Here is a 19875-nt window from a genome sequence, read left to right on the forward strand (position 1 = left end):
AATCTGCTTGAGGGCAATTTGGAAATATTCATCTGTAATTCTGTCAATGGTCAACATCGTGGGAATTGTTTTTGGCCATTAGGAACTCCATATTAGAGCACTCTGTATCTTTAATCAGCAGTATATTCTATTTATTCTATTGCTATGGCCCAATACACAATCGTGGATTGGGAGAAGTAAGAATCTTATCTTATCTTATGTTGTCTTATATTTGAATTGCCGTGTAAGTGTAGCCAAGACTAAGCCTATCATGATAATCATTGAAAGTTGTAATGCTATTCTATTCTATTCTATTCTATTCTATTCTATTCTATTCCACCAAAGAACGTTTTGCTGATGTTAGCAGTAGACCCTCTGTGAGACTGGTTGGAGTTGTATTTAAAGTTGTATGTCTCTACAGCCTATTTTAACCCAGCATAATAAGAGACCTTGAGAGTCCAGAGTGAGGCGACAGGCAGGTGCCTCGGCTGTGGTACAACCATGGAAGTTTTTATATGATGCCACCGGTCAGTCAGTGACAGCGACCCCCCCTTCAGCTGGAGCACTTGGTTCATCCCACACAACTTCCTTGGTTCTTGCGCGTGATTAGCCTCTCGGTGTGACCGGAGCTCTCCTCCCGTTGACAGGTCGCTGTCACACAGCCACCATGTTATCCCATTCCCGGTGTCTCACCAGGAATTTTGGTCGTTCCCTCTCTGCCATCCGCCAGGTAGGCAACAAGCACATAGGAAACGTAATTTATCATTGCCACTCGTGAAAGGGCACCTCGCCGTTGCTGCCGGTGTCTGAAGGCACAGCCTCTGCAGTTGTAAGAGCTAGCGTTAGCTAGCTAGCTTCTGTAGGCCACGGATAGGCCGTAACATTGTAAGCCAAGGACAGTATGACACTTTTCGTCCCAAATCTTTGGTGCAGTCTGCATTAAAGTTGAAAGCAGTGTCCTCTATGCACTTTGGTCTCTTGTTTGGTAATTATCAAAGGTGTTTGCTTAGTAGAAGCTACCGGGCCATGTTGATGTAACGTTAACACAAACTTGTTTAACGATATTTAACGTTAGCTAGCTAGAGCAAGCTACACTAAGCTAAATGTATGAGTAGCTTAGGTTAGCTAGCTGCTTAGGTGGGTGCTAGTTAGCTGACTTGCTGAGGTCATTTTGTGGTTTATGAGAGAACAAATTAACACAATTTAGCTAAACTGGCGGTAGCAAATGTTTTTTCATATGGATTGTAACTTAGTTTATCTCTTTATATTAGCAAGACAGCGAGAAGGTTCAAAGTCAACTGTCAGCAAAGCCCCATTGATAGTAGTTTCTCAAAATTGCATGGCAAACATAAGCATATCAGTGAACTTTAACATAGATAAGCCGCACAAATAAAAATAAGTTCTTAATGCTTTTGCTGTGTAGGTTCTCATGCAAAACTAAAAAGCTACCCGCTTGACAAACTATATTATTGATTATGTCAAAGGTCATGGTCCAAAGCATAGAAGTGACCTTTGACTCTGAGCATTGAATTCTCTCAGACTTTTTGTGTCGTTAATAACATTTCCATTTGCATCATCATCATACACTTATTTTGTTTTTATTACAAATTCTGTTGACAACTGTTGCCAGAGATTTTGTCATTGTAAATACCAGATTAGGTTTGTCTGCACAATAATGTCATATCTAGAGTGACAATCACAAATATCTTGCAATGCTTTACTGTTTCTTTTGACAGGGGAATAATGTGTTAGCTCGTCGGGCCACGGCAGGTATGTGTGCTTGCTGGTCAGGGATGGAGTCTTAAATTGCAAACATTTCTTGAACCTTTGCTTCTGAATAATCCTGCTCACATGCTTCCCTTGTCTTGTTTCCTTCAGCTCTATCAGCTAGCCATGCTATTACTCTCAACAACAATGTGTAAGTACTACACACATCAAACAAATGCCATACTATTTGTAGACATAAGTTAGTTTCAGATTGAGAGTATTCAATTTGACAGCCTTTAACACCACAGCTCTGATGAATGAGTTGTTTGCTGACATTGAAAGTCTTCACCCAGTCACAACTGCCTCACAAATTTTCATTTTCCTGCCAGATTTACGCTGTCACATACCTGTCTTCTGATTATCAGCATCTCTGTCTGTAATTTTAATGATTTATTACATGGGCCATGTGGGGTTTCTTATACACTAACCTGGTGATTTTAGGCTAACAGTACCATGCCACATGCAAGCCAAAGAGTCAGAATCAACGTATTCATTATTTTTTACTCTTTTTTTCAGTGTATTTGGATGATTCATTTAACCATATTTCAGAGTTCAATTGAATGTCTGTGTTTTTATCTTCAGCAAGTGTGATCCCCGGTCCAGCGTCTTCCAAATCCAGTACTTTAGGACATCTGTAGCCTACAGTATGTATCGGCCTGAGTGCCTTTCATTTTGCCCTTGTGTCTGAATTAATAGTCTTAGTTTGCAGCATCAACGCTGATGTGCGGAGTGAACAACCCATTTGCTTTGTCTTGTCTTTGTCCTCTAGGGAATGAAGTTGTCACAGTCAAGACGCCTGCATTTGCAGAATCTGTCACAGAGGGGGACGTGAGGTGGGAGAAAGGTAACTCCCTTTCTTTTGTTCTCATACAGATTTTAGCTGCCTAATATACAGACATTGGCCAAATCACAGAACGCCTTGCAGCAAGAGGTCAAAGTTTTGTCATTTTCCCCCCCATGCTGAAACGGTGTTCACTCCTTGCAGCTGTCGGAGACACTGTCACCGAGGATGAAGTGGTGTGCGAAATTGAGACTGATAAGGTATAACTAATTTAATGTCATACACACTCACTGTGTTTGTGATGGCTTGTAATTGCCAGGTTTTGCCAGGAAAAGTGAAAGCCTCCCTCTTTTCCCCTAATCAGTATTACACTTTACCTCCAAATGTTCAACTTTGTTTGCTCTGATTGGCTGTGAGTTCGGTAAATGGGGAGAGGTGAGAAGGGCAAGGCACAACTAAAGTATATCCTTTGCCTCTCTGTCTGTCTGTTTATATATTTTTTTTTATCCCACTTCAGCATATCATGATAGGTTTTTAAATGATTTTTAATAGTCTGCTATAAAACCCTAACATAAACATTAATTCAAGATGTTATATAAGTCTACGCTTAAATATATGCATGCACACATTGGAATTCTAACAGTTTGACTGGCAAACTGAAATCCAGCCATGCTCTTTGTCAAGTACAGAAATATCCTAGCACTTTTTGCATTGGCATTCAAAACAAGTGATTATTGCAATTGCCTTTTCTCTTTTTATTCCTTTCCTGGTCATTAGACATCAGTGCAGGTTCCCTCTCCTGCTGCCGGGGTGATTGAGGAGCTTTTGGTCCCTGATGGAGGGAAAGTAGAAGGAGGAACACCTCTCTTCAAGCTTCGGAAAGGAGGTCTGTAGTACTGGATTTGTCCTAAAAAAACTAAGCATAATTAACTTTAGGTTAGCATTTCCTTATCTGTTCACTTCTGTGCCCTTAGCCGGTGCTCCCAAAGCTGCAGAGGCTCCAAAAGCCGAGGCCCCTGCCGCTGCGGCCCCTCCACCACCTTCTGCTGCCCCACCTCCCCCTGCTCCCCCTCCCCCTCCCTCGGCTGTGGGCCCCATTCCCACCACTATGCCCCCTGTGCCACCTGTGCCAGCACATGCTATGGACACCAAACCAGGTTAGTCGTCATCAGACAGACGGCCTGTGTCATGTGAGAAGTGTTTAGCTTGACCTGTGTGCTCTCTTCATCTAGGGAACATCATCATTTTTCTGTCTTTCTGTAGACAGTGGCTTTCAGTAATGCCGCTTAACCGATGTTAAGAGATACTAACAGCTTCTTCACCTCTTTGTCACAGTTTCAGCCATCAAGCCTACAGCCGCTCCAGCTGCCCCAGTGGCCCAGGCAGAGGGAGGGGCTAAAGCAGCCAGGACAGAGAGCAGGGTAAGATGCAAAAATCACCTGAATACCTAAATTATGTTAAGGTGGATGTGATCATGGCTAGGATTTGTAATGTGTTACACAGTTTACTAGGCTGGGAAAACATGGTTAAATACAGTAGACTGTGTCTCATTTTCAAGGTATTACACAATATGGCTCCTCCACCACTCCGTACTTACATCACATTAAAAACCAGCCGAACTACTAGAGCAACAACTAGAGGAGATTGTCTAACTCCTAGAAGACAAAGTAGTTTTGGCCAATCTGCTTTTTCTGTCAGAGCCTCTCAGGATTGGAACAATTTACCACAACACATAAGAAACTGTGCCAATTACCATTCCTTCTCCACAACATTAAGAGCCTGGTTTATTAGAAATCAAACTTGTGAACACTAGAACAGGGAGGTGTTTTCGTGTTGTTTGTTGTCTTATTTGTCATTATTATGCTTAGTGTAAGAGCTGCTCTTGCTTATCATAGGCTCTGTACATAATATCCACACTTCACCAGGACTAACATTGTGTCGTCATGCTATTTGTTGATTTGTTGATTGTTGTCATGCTATTGTTGATTTTGTGTGTTATAAGAGCTGTCTTTCTTGTCTCTATGTAGTGCAGGCTCTGTTTGTATCTGCATATTTTTCACTGTTTTTATCGTTGATTGTATTTTCAATGTTTTTATTCTTAACATTTGTGTTTCAACTATTATCTGCCCGGGGACTACAGATGAAAATTAGCCTTTTTGGCTAACTCTGGCATATTTTCAGAAATGTTATTAATATGCACTGTCCCTGTCAAATAAAGTAATAAACTAAACTAAACAGAAGTTCAAGAGTTGATGACAATTTATCGTACTGAGGTGTGTTTTCTCTATCAGGTTAAGATGAATCGCATGAGACTGAGAATCGCCCAGAGACTGAAGGAAGCCCAGAACACCTGCGCAATGTTGACTACATTTAATGAGGTCGACATGAGGTAGGAAATTCAGAATTAGTTGACCTACATTATCAAGCCCTCAACACTATTGGAGATAATATATTAAAAAAAAAATGCTCTCTGCTACATTAAACCACATAAAGGTAAAACCCATTGAGAAAATGTGTACATTTACACTTACAGAGTTTGTAAATCTGAATCCTTCCTAACTTGTATAAAAAAGTATCTGACAAATGTAAATGAATATAGGTTAGGTGGAAATGTTAAACTATGTGTTTTTCTAAGTGTTCAGAGTTGAGACAACACTTGCACAAATGGTTATAGATTGGAATCTGCCCAATAGGAAAAGCTTTTTGAAACCCGATAGCCTCTTAAACACTGGAATGTAAATATTTGGTCGTAATGCCATCTAAAACGAAGATAAGAATTGTTAAAACAGGTTTTATTAATTTACAAGGAAATGTTGTTGTCTGCACTTGCCCCCTGTGCTGAAGAGGACACTTTGAGGATTTCTTTTCCCCCGCAAATGTGTGGTGTCAGCTTTCGGCTATTCAGGGTTTTCTATGTATCCTAATTGGATTGACATTGACGGTCTGGAGGAAGACTTCCCAGGCTAGGGCTCATCTGGAGCCGAAGGAGCTAGTCAGAGCAGGAGGCCGGAGCATCTGCAGGGGCCCACAGAGACCTGCGCTCTGAGTGGAAGAGCTGCCTCAACCGATATGGGCTTTTATGACAGCCCAATAAGATTTACAGGCTCTAGAAAGTGAAGATTTTTATCGCTTCTTCTCTCCTTTCTCGGAGAGTGCGTGTCTTGGGAGGGGCTAATTACGTTAGCGGAGAAACCCTAGAGCTTCAACAGGGTTAGAGACAGGAAAACAAACAATTAAAAAGAGAGATACAAGAGAAAAATGAGCAATGCTGAAACGATTAGCAGGCCAATGTCAATAGCATTAATACACCATGACCTGTAACAGCTTTATTTTATAGCCATTAAAAGGCATATATTTTTTCTTGTAAATTATGTCAAATTTGGGACTTGTATCTTTCAGAAAATTTGAAAATTGCAGTTTCAGATAGGTTTAGTATAACTTAAAACTTTTATTAAACTGTCAACCTGTTGCTAGCCATGGATTGTCGTATTTTAGTAAATAAATGCCAGTTTTCAATAAACATAGTTCATAAATTGTCGATCTGTTTGTTGCACACACAGCAACAAATCCGTAACCATTTTGAAAACCTCCCAAGTACGTTGCATTTTGCAAACTAATGAGAATATAACTCGTCTTTCTGTAGCTGTAGTCAGTCTATTGGTTGCGCGTAACGCATGTAATTGACCCATGAAATTTCAGTGATTCAGTGAGTCAGCTGCATTCTCAAATACATGCCTCTCTCTAATAAGAACCATTTACTCTCCATGTTTGTGTAAATGTGTTTTAAAACCTGCCTGACCCCAATATTGCAAGTGTTTTACGTTGATTGATTTATTTTTCATAACTGGCTGCCTTTTTGTCAGAATCGTTGTCACATTCAACTCAAAATGTAACTATATTAACCCGAGTCTTACAAAATTCACAGAAAACAGCTCACACTAAAGTAATCCTGTGGGCTTTGGCCCTGCTTGTGCATCATTACTCACAGCGAACTGTTACTAATTGGCCCATGTTTTAATTTTGTTGCAATCTCTCCACAGCAACATCACAGACATGAGGAAGACTTACAAAGACGCCTTCCTGAAAAAGCATAACATTAAGTTGGGCTTCATGTCTGCATTTGTGAAGGCTGCAGCCTACGCACTGTCTGACCAACCCTCTGTCAATGCTGGTAAAGATTTCACCTTAAAAGACTGAGAAGTTTATGTCAGTTTGAATATGACTGTACACATTTGGTATCCTGTCACTGGAGGTGTGTCTGGTGAAGAACAAGATTTATGTTTCAGTATCTTCCATTGCCAAGCCTCAAACCTCAGACTAACTTATTTACTCCCCTGATACCACCCTGACCTATTTAGACTTACCACAGTGAAGCAGGTTGATCTTTATTGCTAGGGTTTTAAAGATCTAAAATAGTCTGTGGGTTTTACTTCCTGGTTTTGTTCTTACATTAGACGGAAAATGGTACATGCTTCAAGAAAATCGGTCTTTGTGGCTAAACTAATGATGGTTTTAAAATTGTGTGCAAACCCTTTTTCCATGCAAAATTTTTGCTTTCTGTTTACTCTTTCTGATTCTAGTAATTGATGACACAACCAAAGAGATTGTGTACAGGGACTACGTTGACATCAGTGTAGCTGTGGCCACGCCGAAGGTAAGACAAGCAGATTGTACATAAACAGTAATGTGTGTCAGTACTTAATAGGCCACTTTTCTCTAATGTAAAGGCTAGCAAGTCCAGTCACATGACCTTTCTCTCTCAGGGTCTGGTGGTTCCTGTAATCCGAGGAGTAGAGGGAATGAACTTTGCTGACATTGAGAAGACCATCAATATGCTGGGAGAAAAGGTGACATTTTAGGTTGTTTTAAACTGTATGTGGAAGTCAAATATGTTGTTATGTTGATGTCTTGATATTAATTGTGGATGATTGTTTGTAGGCCCGTAAGAACGAGCTCGCTGTTGAGGACATGGACGGAGGAACCTTCACCATCAGCAACGGTGGAGTGTTTGGGTCCATGTTCGGCACGCCTATAATCAACCCCCCACAGTCTGCTATTCTGGGCATGCATGGCATCTTTGACAGGCCTGTTGCTGTCGGGGGCAAGGTTTGTGTTTCAGTTTGAACTAGCGCACGGTTATATCATGTTAAATGTGCAAAGACATAATGATGTACAAAAATAGGACAACCCATTTAGCAACAGAGTGCTTATGTATGGAAACTAGGAGACTTGTCTCAACCGCCTCCTGTCCTCCAGGTGGAGATCCGTCCCATGATGTACGTTGCCCTGACGTACGATCATCGTCTGATTGACGGGAGAGAGGCCGTCACTTTCTTGCGCAAGATCAAGTCAGTAGTGGAGGACCCTAGGGTGCTGCTCTTGGACATGTGAACCCTTTGGACCTCCAGGCCCCAACAAACAAACCGCCCCTCACAAACAGTGGCTGTACGCTCCTGATGAACATTACTGTAATTGCAATTGATTTATCATTGTATTGGTTAACTAGAAAAAAGGGATTTTTGGAGAGAAAGTGGGGTGTACACTGGACTTTTGCATGGCTGGAAATGATAAAAGGCTTGGTGCTATTGTGGAGAATGTCTGGGTTTGGGGTTTCAGTGGTACTGGTCTCTAGATCAAAAACGATATTGTATAACTTGTGCACCATATGCCATTTTCTACATACAACTGAGTAAGTTTCAACTTATTGTGAGATGAATGGCAAACTTAGCTAAACTGCATATTATCATTTCATTATTTTTGGTGAGAGAAGAACAAGTTGGGCTACAAACCAAGAAACACTATGTCCTAAAATGTCCAAAGTAAAGAATTCCTCTGAGCAGCTTTGTCATCTGGTTCTCAAAAAAATGAGGAAAATTCTGTTTATGCTATGTAAGAAAGTGACTATTTAAGAAAAAGAACGTTTTAAACAATAAAACCTGAGCTGCATTACTCAACTTCAGTGTTGTTTGTGCCAGCCAGCTCGCACATAGGCACAGTCTGGCTACCTAAAATTTTAAGAATATGTCCAAAATAAATTCCCTGAAAGTTGGTTCACTTGTGACATATTAAATATATTTATTAGGTTGTTGGACTGTTGTTTGATATCTAAAAAAAATGAAAATTATTCTACCATACTTGAGCAGACTTGCTATGGTAGCTTAAATGAAAACACCATCCTAAAGCAAAATTCCATGTTATTCTGATGATCTGAGACAATTCAGTATTTGTGAACACAAACCTCTACAAAAGCTAGAGACCAAAGAGCGAAGACTAATCTGTGATGTTATGAAGAGATAAAACCTTGTCACAATGAACAGGACACTGACTCAGTGGATTCACTGAATATTTGTTGTAGTGCCAGCAACTGGAAAAATGTGTCCATATCCCCACAAAATTATTGTCTCTAAATGGTCAGTAGTCTCCTGGGATTAGCTTTTGGAGAAATTTGCTCACAATCACAAATCTATACTTTTTTCTTTTAACGTGCATTAAAATTCCTTTAATCTTCACTGATAAAATTAGAATGGTCTACAGTCTCAGGTCTTCCGAGGGTCCATAGCTAGCCTATAAAAATACAAGTCATCACATACAAAGGCATACCCAAAGCAAAATATCAGGGAAACACAGTAAAGAGGTATTTTTTTTATTGCCCAATGCCCTTGTTTGATGACAATATTTTCAATGGCAGATAGTCCAAAAAGTCATAATGGTCAGTATTTAAGAAGGAGAGGCATCAGTTTTCATGCATGGTGATAATGACGTTGATATGCAAGGATATACAGTACTGTACAATATAACAATAATGTCAAAATTGCATCAAAGTTTCCTTCAGTTCCTATATCAAGAGTCTAGAGTCTCTTTCATAAGTAGAAGTAACAAATCCATTCGTTACACATTTCTAAAGCAATATGGTTCACTGGTATCATTCTGGTTTACTGTGTCATTCATCTTTGGGAAGCACACAATGCACAGGAGGCAGGGATCTGGGCCTGCATCCTTTTTGGCCACATGATGACACTGGGGCTCTGGAGGATGCTCATCTTATCTTCCAGCGCAGCAGAGGGATCAGAGGTGCTGCCGGTTGGCCCGCTAGCAGCTCAGAGCTTTCCAGGAGACACCGATGAAGAAGGGATGACACTTGATGTCACTCACACCTCCTCCTCCAGAACCCAAGCGATAGCCAGCGTCAAACTGAAGCAACTGTAGAGGAGCATACAATGGACAGTGTTGCAACTATAGGCCAACATGGAATAGGCCCTGTATGGGTGTGTGTGTGTATGGGTGGGTGGGTGTTCCAAATCTTAAGCCTTACCTCAGTGAGCAGGGATGCAGCTGCAGTGCTCAGGTGGTCGGGGATGAGCAGCTGGGTGTGAGAGTGGATTCCTGCTGGATGGAGCTGCCACAGGGGCTGGAGGCACAGTGAACAGTGTGTATGAGTAGCCATAGCCCAACATCAGAGTATGCAGGAATAAATGTAAATGGACTTTAATCTATGGGGCTGAACATGTTTTGCAGAGCCTTTGCTTACCATTCCCGTCAGAAGTTCAAACAGCAAAGCCCCTAGACTCCACCAATCACAAGCTTCTGTGATCTTGGACACCCCTCCAATTTCTGCAGACAAACAATGAGCTGGGTTTAGCTTTATTCACAGACAGCATTTCTTGAAAATGCATTTAATTGTCATTATGTACATTCCTTCATATTCCTATGCCATATAATACATACAGTAGTTTACCTATCATATAAAATAAGGTGGTCAGAGTGTCTCTCACCACTAGGTGGCAGGTTATACCAAAGAACCCAACCACTGGGCTCAGTTTAGTAGTTTACCTGGAGCGCAGTACATCTGTTCCATTGCTTTGGAGCCGATGTCTGACTGAACCTCACTCCACTGGCCAAAAAATGTCAAACACACCTTTCCTGTGAAGACATTATGTTACGTCAAAATCATAAGAATTATGTTTTCCTCTTACAATCTTTTACAGGTATTTGATGAACTCACCATTGCTGGTGAGCAGTACATTTCTAGGGTTGAGATCCCGACACAGGATGCCTTGCTGATGCAGGCTCTCGAGGGCCAGCAGGATCTGTGCCCCCCAGACGCGCACCTCTGCCTCTGGCAGTCCCCAGCAGGTCTGCACGGCCTTGTCTTTGGTCATGGAAGACTTGACGGGGAACCGAGGCAGGTGGCACCAACCGTCCACCTCAATGATCTGGTCTTCCCCCTGTCCATCTGATCTCTCTGATTTCAGGAAAGCATCCATATCTCCTCTCCTGTTCTGGGATGGGGCCCCAGGAGGACCGGAGGGGTACGGGTCACACAGTGATCCTTCCCTTGGAGGTGCCTCCTTCTCTCCAGGACTCAGCAGCTCCCAGGCCTCCTCCACCCCCTCTCTGGGCTCTCTGGAAAAGGATTCCCCTTGGTATTTCACTCCTGAAAAGGCCAGGGAGACCCCTGGACGTGTCCCGTGTTTCCCTACAGCGCTGTGGCACAGAGAAGCAGCGGGAGGCTGGGAACTTTGTAAGCTGGTCATTTTGTCTGTGTGGTCAGAAAACACAGCTCTGTCTGTGCTCCTGATGACTACCATCGCCTTTCTTTCCTCTGTGGTGGGACTGCTGCTGTCCTGCTCCTCATCTCTGCTCTGCTTGAGTGAGTCTGTGGTGTTCCCAAGGTTCCCACTTGAAACAGATCCTTGGTAAGAGCCATTGGTAGTCCAAGGGGCCCTGCCACGGATCTGGGTTTGGCAATGGAGAGGAAGATGCAAAATGGCAGGAGAGGAACCAGGACTCATACCATTATTTTCACTGTTTGCTGAACCTGCTGTTCCAAACGAGGTCTGATTTGTATGAGGTACAGTTTGTCCTATAGTGTTATGTAAATCAGTGTCAGTCACTGCATAGGGGTTTATACTCTCACAGTTGTGTGCTGGATCCGCAGCTTTCCAAGCAACTTCAAAGTCAGAGCTACACTCTAACAGTCCCATTCCAGCTGTCTTTTTATGAAGGTCTGACATGACATCAAGAGCGTGACTGATACGAGCACAAGCAAGAGGAAGAGCAGGCTTTTCCTGAGTTTCAGTGGAGTGCAAACACAAACTAGGGGCTGGTGGATGGATGTGGGTGCTGATGTGTGTCCTCGACGGACCAGAAAGCAGAGCTGGCCGCTCTAGCCGAGTATAAAATGATGCTGCAGAGCGCGTGTTCTGCAGACAACCGGTCTCCTCGATGTAGGAGTGAGTCCCACAGCTCTCCAGCCGCTGCTGAGTCTCATCCCATGAGGTTGGGGAGTCTATATCCAGGCTCTCATCGCTTACTCTCTCTGGGACGGGGGTCATGCCTGTGCCCCCTCTGTCATTGTGCTGGTAGTCTGTGCTGATGGTGGGAGAGGTGTAGCTGGTCTTCAGCTTGATCCTGTGCTGGCCGGTGCTGAAGCATTCTGGGTGTTCCTTGGCCTTGTCGCTCCTCACCTTGTGCAGCTTGGAGAAGAGCCTCCCACCTGAGGATAGAGGACGAATCACTTGATCAATAATCAATATGAACAATAATTATTTTCTTAAGCTCTGTTACCATGTGGCAGTACACCTTGTTACAATGCTCATTATAAAAAAAAAGACTTCAAGGTGTATCTCATACAAGCTTCAAAATCCACCATTACACTATGGGAGACCAATGTTAGCAAAATGCACCACAGAACTACAATGGCCAGATGAAACAGCATTATCCCTGCAGTACAGGCAGCAGAGCAGTTGTTAGGAGCTCACCTTGAACATGTTCCAGATGCAGGTACACAGCGTCCTCGCTCACATAGTACCTCAGCAGCTTCACCATGTATGGCACCCCCTGAGGAATGATGGTTGGCTGGTCTCTGCTCTCCCAGCTCGACTTCGCCAGGCTCTGGAAAGACGCACACGCAAAGCAGTAGGACTATTGCACTGCTGTGACTAATAGTCTATCTGTCTACAGACATTTCCATCAAAAATTCATGACTTCTTGTCAACCCATGTCAACATGTTTATTAGGTTGTAATATTTTTTGCTGGATTGAGTCATCTTGATTTAAACAACATTGATCTTATTGTAGAAAGGAAAAAAAAATGTTAACAATGTTTTAACAAGGACATGGTAAAACAAAAAATCATAAGCCACTGCTTGTTTTCCCCTTTTCAGGGAATTTCCTCTTTGTTACCATGTCTCTCTGGTTACTGAAATTGGAGGTGCAATTGCTTTAGCTAAGAGGGTGAGAGCTTTTAGGCAGATCAATGGAGAAGGATACTCAGGGAGACAGGATGGAGCGTGCTCCCATCGACTGGCCTGTCATAGAATACGGGGGACAACAGACCCCAAAACATCTCCCATATCAGTATATAGATGTTTTCCTATGGACTTGTGCTGCATCTACTATACTTTATCAGAACAAAATTGATGGGCATGAGAGTGTGGCGCCCATCCATTTTCTACTACTGGACTATTTTTGTGGTTGCACCTCTGCTCCTGTTGTTGGAGCACGATTTTCCCCTGTGTAGTACTGTACTTGTGGAGGACAATTGAGTACTCACCTTTACAACAAATGTCTCCTTATTGACCATACTTTGGACAGTCAGGACCTTTGGAATGAAAAATAACATTTTCAGGCCACCATAGGAATAAATGATTACGGAGTGTAGTTGATCATTTACATATTCATCATGCGCAGCCAGGAGTGTCAAAGCACAATGTCATTACTGATATTAAAACTTGAAAAATTAAAGAAGAAGACGAAAACAACATAGGTGTCTTACCTTATCAATCACCCCCACAACTTTACACATCTCCAGATCCTCCACAGGCGAACTCAGGTGTCTGATTGGACGGAATCTTAGGCTGCTGTAACCCTGGTGATAAAAGCCATGGCGGATATTAACTACAGCCAAGCAGAGTGCAGATTACAATTGTATTTATGTTGTTTTTTGTTTTTTTCCAATATTAGATATGAAACGGCTTAGTCTGTGGCACTGGTTAAATCCCTCTGTCTGTCTGTCTAGTAGGATTTTACTGTATGTAAAAGAGCCACCAGAGACCGGCACAAAGTGACACATTTACTAATGTAAGAAGCAGGATGGGAGGTGCTCCTTCGTGTTCCTCAACTCTCAGGAGTACAAGCTATGAATGCTGACATTTTGAAGTGACTCATCCAATATCAGAAGGACATTTGTTAAGCAGAGAGCAGAAAACACTAAAAACACCTCACCCACAGACATATTATTACAGACATAAATTATTCTCACCATACCCTTAGACCACAAACCTACTTTTGCAAATGTTAGTAAAGAATAATTGTATTACCCCTAAATGAGAGCTTCCCTTCCCTAGGTTGTCCTGCAGATGTGAAATAAAGATTTCTTCAGCTCTCTTCAGATACTGGGTTGTCTTCCTTTTCACAGCCTCTCGACGATCCTTGTTTGGGTCCACTGTAAGACAGTTAAGCTCTATCAGACACCAGACAACTACTAGACTAGACAACTACTCACTAGTTGGCCTTTGATCTAGGATAAGGATTGGTAACACACAGCTGACTATTGACATACACAAAAAAAAGATAACTTTGGCGTGTGACTTCCTTCTTTCATTCTGCTCTCAAGAGTAGAGTTCACATGTTCCTATCACATGTCTGATGAGTGTGTTGCAAGCACGCCTCTTCAAATGCCCTATATTCAGTATTACACATAGCCTCGGTTATGCATAATGATGTGGAAAAAAAACAGATGCAGCCCACTTACATTGAACCCCATTCAGCAGTAGATCCACCCCGTTCTTATAGTAACTGAAAGCTGCCTCATAGTCCTCATTGACTTCTCTGTCCAGTGCCATGCGGATCTGCTTGGCTGCCTCCACCAGGTAGTCTCTCTTTGCCATCGCTGCCCTGGTTCGGACCCGTCAAGGTCCAGATGGGCCTGAGCACAGCATTAAAAAGCCAGATTATAGCAGCCACTGTCGATCTAACTAACACAGATTCAGATGTTGCAGATACTCTGAACAGTCATATGACACAAACCCTCATTAAAATTAGAAACAGAAACTGAATCTACAGCTGTTCTGAGTTAAACCGCTGCTCGTGTTTGGCTCCTCTCCTTGGCACAATGCTACTCTAAGACCATAAATGTCAGTGTTGCTGTTTAGGTTGGGACTCACCTTTGCTCCCTGGTCTTATCAACAGCGGGATTCATCTCTGTGTGTTGCCACTGGGCTCAGTGTGTGCCTGCCCCCAGTGACTCCAAGGCTGAAGTCTTTGTTGCAGAGCATGATGATCTGAGCCGGCATAAACAAAGAGTTAACCGTCAGACTGGCACAGGAAGTGAGTACAAGCTTGTGGCTACTATTACTGATGAATGGAAAGGAGCAGAGCTGCAAACGTATATGATGACAGAGAGATGAGTCAGAGCACTGAGACACAGCAGCTTTTTTCTCAGGTTAAACAAAATGTTAGAATCCTGTTTTACATCCATACAGTAGGATGAAAATGTAAAGGCTGTACTGGAGAAGGTGCTGAGACCGCAATCTCAATATAGTATAATAATCTACTCCACACAAACACACTTAGACACATACACATGCTCTCAAACACTCACTCACACACATACACGAATCACATGAAATGGATTTATTCCAAGAGGCAAAGAAATTCTCTGCTGACAAGAATCCTTACAATCAGTAGCATTATGCTCTAATTCTTTGGTACATTATGAAAGGTTATTAGCAATTAGCAAAGCAGTGTAGGCTAATGCTGATTTTAAAGCATCTCACTGATATAAAATATACTGTTCCTAATCCCTCAATTCAATTAAAGACTGAAACACAAACATCACGCACGCACACACACACACACACACACACACACCATCCTGGTTACAGTCATGGAGGCGACATCATCTAAGGAGTGTTATGAAACACACACAGCCATCTTCACTCCCTCTCCTCCATCATCACCCATCATCTCCTCAATGTGCCCCTCCACAGCCAACAAATTAGTCACTATAACAACAAAAATAACCAAATAGCGCAGAAAACAGACGAACACACACACAGATACACACACACACACACACTACCTGATGTGAGGCGAGCATGCCCTGGACCCTCCGCCCCAGCAGCAGCATCAGCAGCAGCAGCCGTGTCTTCAGCAGCAGCCTGCACACACACACACACATCATCCCAGGAACAGGAGGAGGAGGAGAGAGCTCAGGGGAGGCTTCCTATTGGCTGAGCATGATGTCACTAAGGGTACCATTTCACGCAAGGCGCTCACTTCCCCCCTCTCATCCTGACAGATGCTGGCCGATTTAAAGAGACAGCGCTGTTTTTGTCCTGTGACCGCAGGCTATTTCCACCACAGATGAAGTTTCTTTTGCAAAATGGATTGTGTTCAGCTTTCAGACTGTGTGGCACAATGGATTTCAAATCATTACTGCAAAACCCATGTGAGAATGTGTTCAGTTCCTACAAGAATAATGTATTACTGTATTTCTTTGATGCCTACTTCCACTGTGAATGGAGGGATCACCCTGCCTGGAATCCATAATCTGCTGTGACTTGCATTGGTCCTCAGTACCAGATGGAACCAGGCTCCTACCAGAGCACAAAGGACAGTCTCCCCCCAAGGGAGGGCCGGTTTACAGAAGGGGGGGGTGGTAGTCCCAGCATGGCCTGGGGAGAGGACGGGGTGAGGGGGAGGGAGGAGGGAGGCAGGCTGAGATGTATCGGATGCTGCAACCTTACCCAAAGAACAGGATGGGAGGGGTCTGATGGACCAAACAGACGCATGAGTCAGAGAAGAGTATTGTACGTCTATTCGCAAATATTCCTCAGTGAGTGTGTCATATTATATTTTGTATAGATCTATTCAAAATGAATCAAAACAGCACATTTGTTTGAATGCTCAAGTTTGATTTTATTTTTTCAGAAACAAGAGATACACCATGACAACATAGTTAGTCTATGTATTGCATGTTCAGAGTGTCAGAGACTGTCAGTGAAGAAAGTAAAAAGATCATTTGTATCAATCACTATACAGCAGATCAAGAAGAGGGGGCATCATTCTTTGTTAAACCTCACATTGTAGGACACATAGTAGCCGTCGTTGTACATGTAGAGCTTCTGATCAGTGGGATTGTAGTGCAGGTTGACAAAGCTCTCCTGGAACTTCTGCAGGGGAATACTCATGTGCCTCTCCTCCCCGGTCTTGGTGTCGTACGAGTAGAAGATCTCCTCTGTTCTGAGATCTCCTGGCCTAGTGGCATACATGACTCCACACACCATGAACGCATTGCCTACTAGTGGCTTGAACGCACTAGTGGTCCATTCATCCTCAATACCAAATGATTTCTCATCTATCTTAGCAATGATCATTTTACCCTTGGCCTGCTCTGTGGCATACATTACCCACAATCCTTTCTCATCAGCTGAAAAGTCCAGATATTGATTGGGTGAATAAGTGTATGTGAATCTTTCACTAGCCTTTGTGATTTCTCTGTGACTATAAACAGAATTGGTCAAATTTAATTTGGACATCCTGAATGGTTTGGCAGCCTGGTAATACACGGTGTTACCGTGAATAATGTAATTGTTACCGGTGCCTTCGTATCCTTGTGGAAGACCATGGTGTGTGAATGAGGACCTCAGAATGAGTTTGTTATAGTTGGAGTATAGATAAAATTCGTACACTGAGGGAGTGCTGTACGCACCGTACCAATACATTGATTCATGGCCTCGAACAGGTTTGGAGTCTTTTCCCCAACCCCCAAATCTGTAACCTGCATTCAAGTGAGCGTTCAGTTGGACAAGCATAGGTCTGCTGACGCTCATGATGCCTGTGTGATTGCAGTTGCCTGGGGAAAAAAGGAAAAAAGTGGCGTTGACTGTTCCACTCACACACAAACACTACTGAGAAGTCACTGACAACTGACAACTGACAAGGGGTTTTACCAATATCTGGATTGAGGATGTCCTCTTCCCTCAGGCACTCCTCCAGTTTCCTCTGCAGTTTAGCAAACTCAATGCGGATCACTTCCAGGTTGTTCTTGTCGTAAGTCTCCAGTTGGTCCACAATGAGGCTCATGTTGTGAATCTGGCACAAACAGATCCCAAGTTACCACACAATCAGTTAACAGCCAATCTGTTATTTGAATCTAAACAACTTGTCCTTTTACCTCAGTGTACAGATTGTCAAACGCAGGTGAGGAGGAGTTCAGCGATTCTTTCAGCTGGGACACCAGAGCCTCAAACTCTCTCAGCTCAATCCTGAGGAGCTCAAAGTCCAGTTTGATGTACTTGTCAGGATCACTCTCCAGCATCGCCACTCTGACACTCAGCTCCTTCAGTTCTCCCAGGAAAATCTCCAGTTTGCCCTTGTAATGGACAAGCTGAAAGACACACTCTCATGAACTCGTATTTCGCAAACCAATTGCAACTGCAATAGCACTTTAACACAACAATTTCTAATTTGTAATTGCAGCATAAGCATAACACTAGATTGATGCAAATGATATATAAAATGTTTTTCCCTAAATGATTATAATGGTTCTTCTTGTCACTATTTACAGAACCCTTTGAACATAAATTGTTATTGATAGCAGCGACACATCATAGAGTGTATAAAAGTCAAGTTAAGTCCAATAAGTTCATTTATTTATAACTTCATCACAAACATGTCTCAAAGGATTTTACAGAGAATGTGCCTAGCTAGATCTAACTAATCAACAATCAATCACAGAACAAAATGATGTAATTCTTTTTTTTTTTTTATACTGTATTGTGTCGTCATTACAATGTAGTAATCATATTCGGCATTCAATACATTCATATCTTTAAACACTTTTTTTTTTTTTTATTCATTTACCCCCACAGGTTATTCAGCCTAAAACGATGTAATTCAGTATGCAACAAAATAAAACACAAGGAAGCAAAAGTAAAATAAGCCATATTAACATTTCATTTCTTAGCTTTATTAAAAATTAACAAAAAAAGCTGTTGGCTTTAGTAACTCATTAGATTGATATTAATCACTACTGGAACAATAGTAGTCTTTGTTAGTAACAATTTTAAAGATGCTACCACTAATTGTAACTAACTAACTTTTACCTGTCAATTTTCAGATTTTTATTAGTAACTGATATCGAATCCTATGAGGCTGTGGATTTTAGATAATCATTTTACATTTAATTTGATAGTTTCTATTGGAATTCTTACCAGGACCTATTCCATTTTTACAAGATATTAATCACTACACAGTATTATTATTGAATAGGAAGTTACAGTTCAGATTCATTAATATTACAATCATTACTGCAATATTACGAGTCACCACTAATATCAACTACTGTTATTTCTATAAGCACTAGTGTCTAAATGTTCCAATGATCCAGTGTTTGGACTCTTCACGCTTATTGTCATGCTAAAAATGTTGATATCTTCATTGAAGGTGAAATTCTGTATTGACAATCAAAAGTAGAAAGACATGGCTTTTCAAATGGAGACACCATTTATTTCAAAATTAAAAAAATAAATAAAAATGAAATAACAAGAATTAGAGGATGTTCTGTTCTGCTCCTACCTTATTCATGTGAATCTCCACCTCCAGCATCAGGTCTTTGGTGACTTGTTGCATGTGTTGCACTCGGTCAGCAGGGAAGACGTTGTCAGGCAGGAACACGCTGCAAACACACTCCGATTCCCCACCAGACGTGGTCACGTTGCCTGACTCCCAGTCCTCCATCGGCTGTAAGCAAATACAGTGGTTTTAATTAGATACTGTGAAAGACAAAGTCAATCAATAAGGAGAAATTTCCGTCTTCAATCAAGAGCCACTCACAAGCCAAGCCAGCGCAGGGCTCAGCAGTGGGAAGAGAAGCAGTAGAGTTGGAGGCTTCATGTCTCTGCCAGCAGTTTGTCTGATTGTTAGTCTGGTCTGTGGGTTTTTACACCTCTTATCAACTTATCACAAGTATATGACTTCATCCCATAGTCATTACAGTTTGAGTAGGCTACCATCCTTGAGATAAGTGCAGATGTGCACACTGTACACACTGCATCAGGGTTTTACAGTTTTATAATTTTTAGGTTTAAGCATTTCAACATGCCTGTATGGATGTGTGTTTGTGTTGTAACCGTTTTGTGCAGCCTACATGCTGACAGCAAATTGCATTTGGATGAGCGTAGTATGCATCAATATACTGATAGTTGATCTGGGTACATTCATTACTGGAGGATTATCTCTCCATTTCTCAGTATGGCAATTGTCAAAACATTAAAAATGAAAATAATTCAGGTTAATATTTATTTTATTTGAGTTTGTTTTGAGAGCAGAGATTATAGCCA

The 19875-nt window shown here is 42.1% G+C and overlaps 3 protein-coding genes across 3 annotated transcripts; 1 reads left to right on the plus strand and 2 right to left on the minus strand.

Annotated features, from left to right (window-relative positions):
- The first annotated feature begins 590 nt into the window (after window positions 1–590).
- dlst (dihydrolipoamide S-succinyltransferase) lies at window positions 591–8481 on the plus strand. The gene is made up of 15 exons (XM_071925277.2): window positions 591–709; window positions 1716–1749; window positions 1858–1897; window positions 2329–2390; window positions 2516–2590; window positions 2732–2787; window positions 3305–3413; window positions 3502–3684; window positions 3863–3948; window positions 4819–4916; window positions 6568–6698; window positions 7108–7181; window positions 7291–7374; window positions 7466–7633; window positions 7784–8481. Exons 1-15 carry the CDS (start codon window positions 647–649, stop codon window positions 7916–7918), a joined length of 1398 nt encoding a protein of 465 aa, XP_071781378.2. The 5' UTR covers window positions 591–646; the 3' UTR covers window positions 7919–8481.
- Window positions 8482–9592: 1111 nt separating this feature from the next.
- Window positions 9593–14418, minus strand: rps6kl1 (ribosomal protein S6 kinase-like 1). The gene is given in 11 exon segments (XM_071925327.2): window positions 9593–9727; window positions 9840–9935; window positions 10056–10138; window positions 10358–10447; window positions 10530–10928; window positions 10989–12044; window positions 12241–12421; window positions 13083–13130; window positions 13305–13397; window positions 13849–13973; window positions 14283–14418. Coding segments are annotated over 11 exon segments (2418 nt in total). The 3' UTR covers window positions 9593–9616.
- A 2175-nt stretch (window positions 14419–16593) lies between these two features.
- LOC139931738 (olfactomedin-4-like) lies at window positions 16594–19429 on the minus strand. Its single transcript, XM_071925330.2, has 5 exons — window positions 19370–19429; window positions 19112–19276; window positions 17709–17921; window positions 17485–17626; window positions 16594–17387 (listed from the first exon to the last, which is right to left on the minus strand). The coding sequence occupies exons 1-5, from the start codon at window positions 19427–19429 to the stop codon at window positions 16594–16596; spliced, it is 1374 nt and encodes a 457-aa protein (XP_071781431.2).
- Window positions 19430–19875: the final 446 nt, after the last annotated feature.

The sequence above is a fragment of the Centroberyx gerrardi genome, chromosome 17, assembly GCF_048128805.1.
Source record: "Centroberyx gerrardi isolate f3 chromosome 17, fCenGer3.hap1.cur.20231027, whole genome shotgun sequence".
Classification (NCBI taxonomy): Eukaryota; Metazoa; Chordata; class Actinopteri; order Beryciformes; family Berycidae; genus Centroberyx; species Centroberyx gerrardi.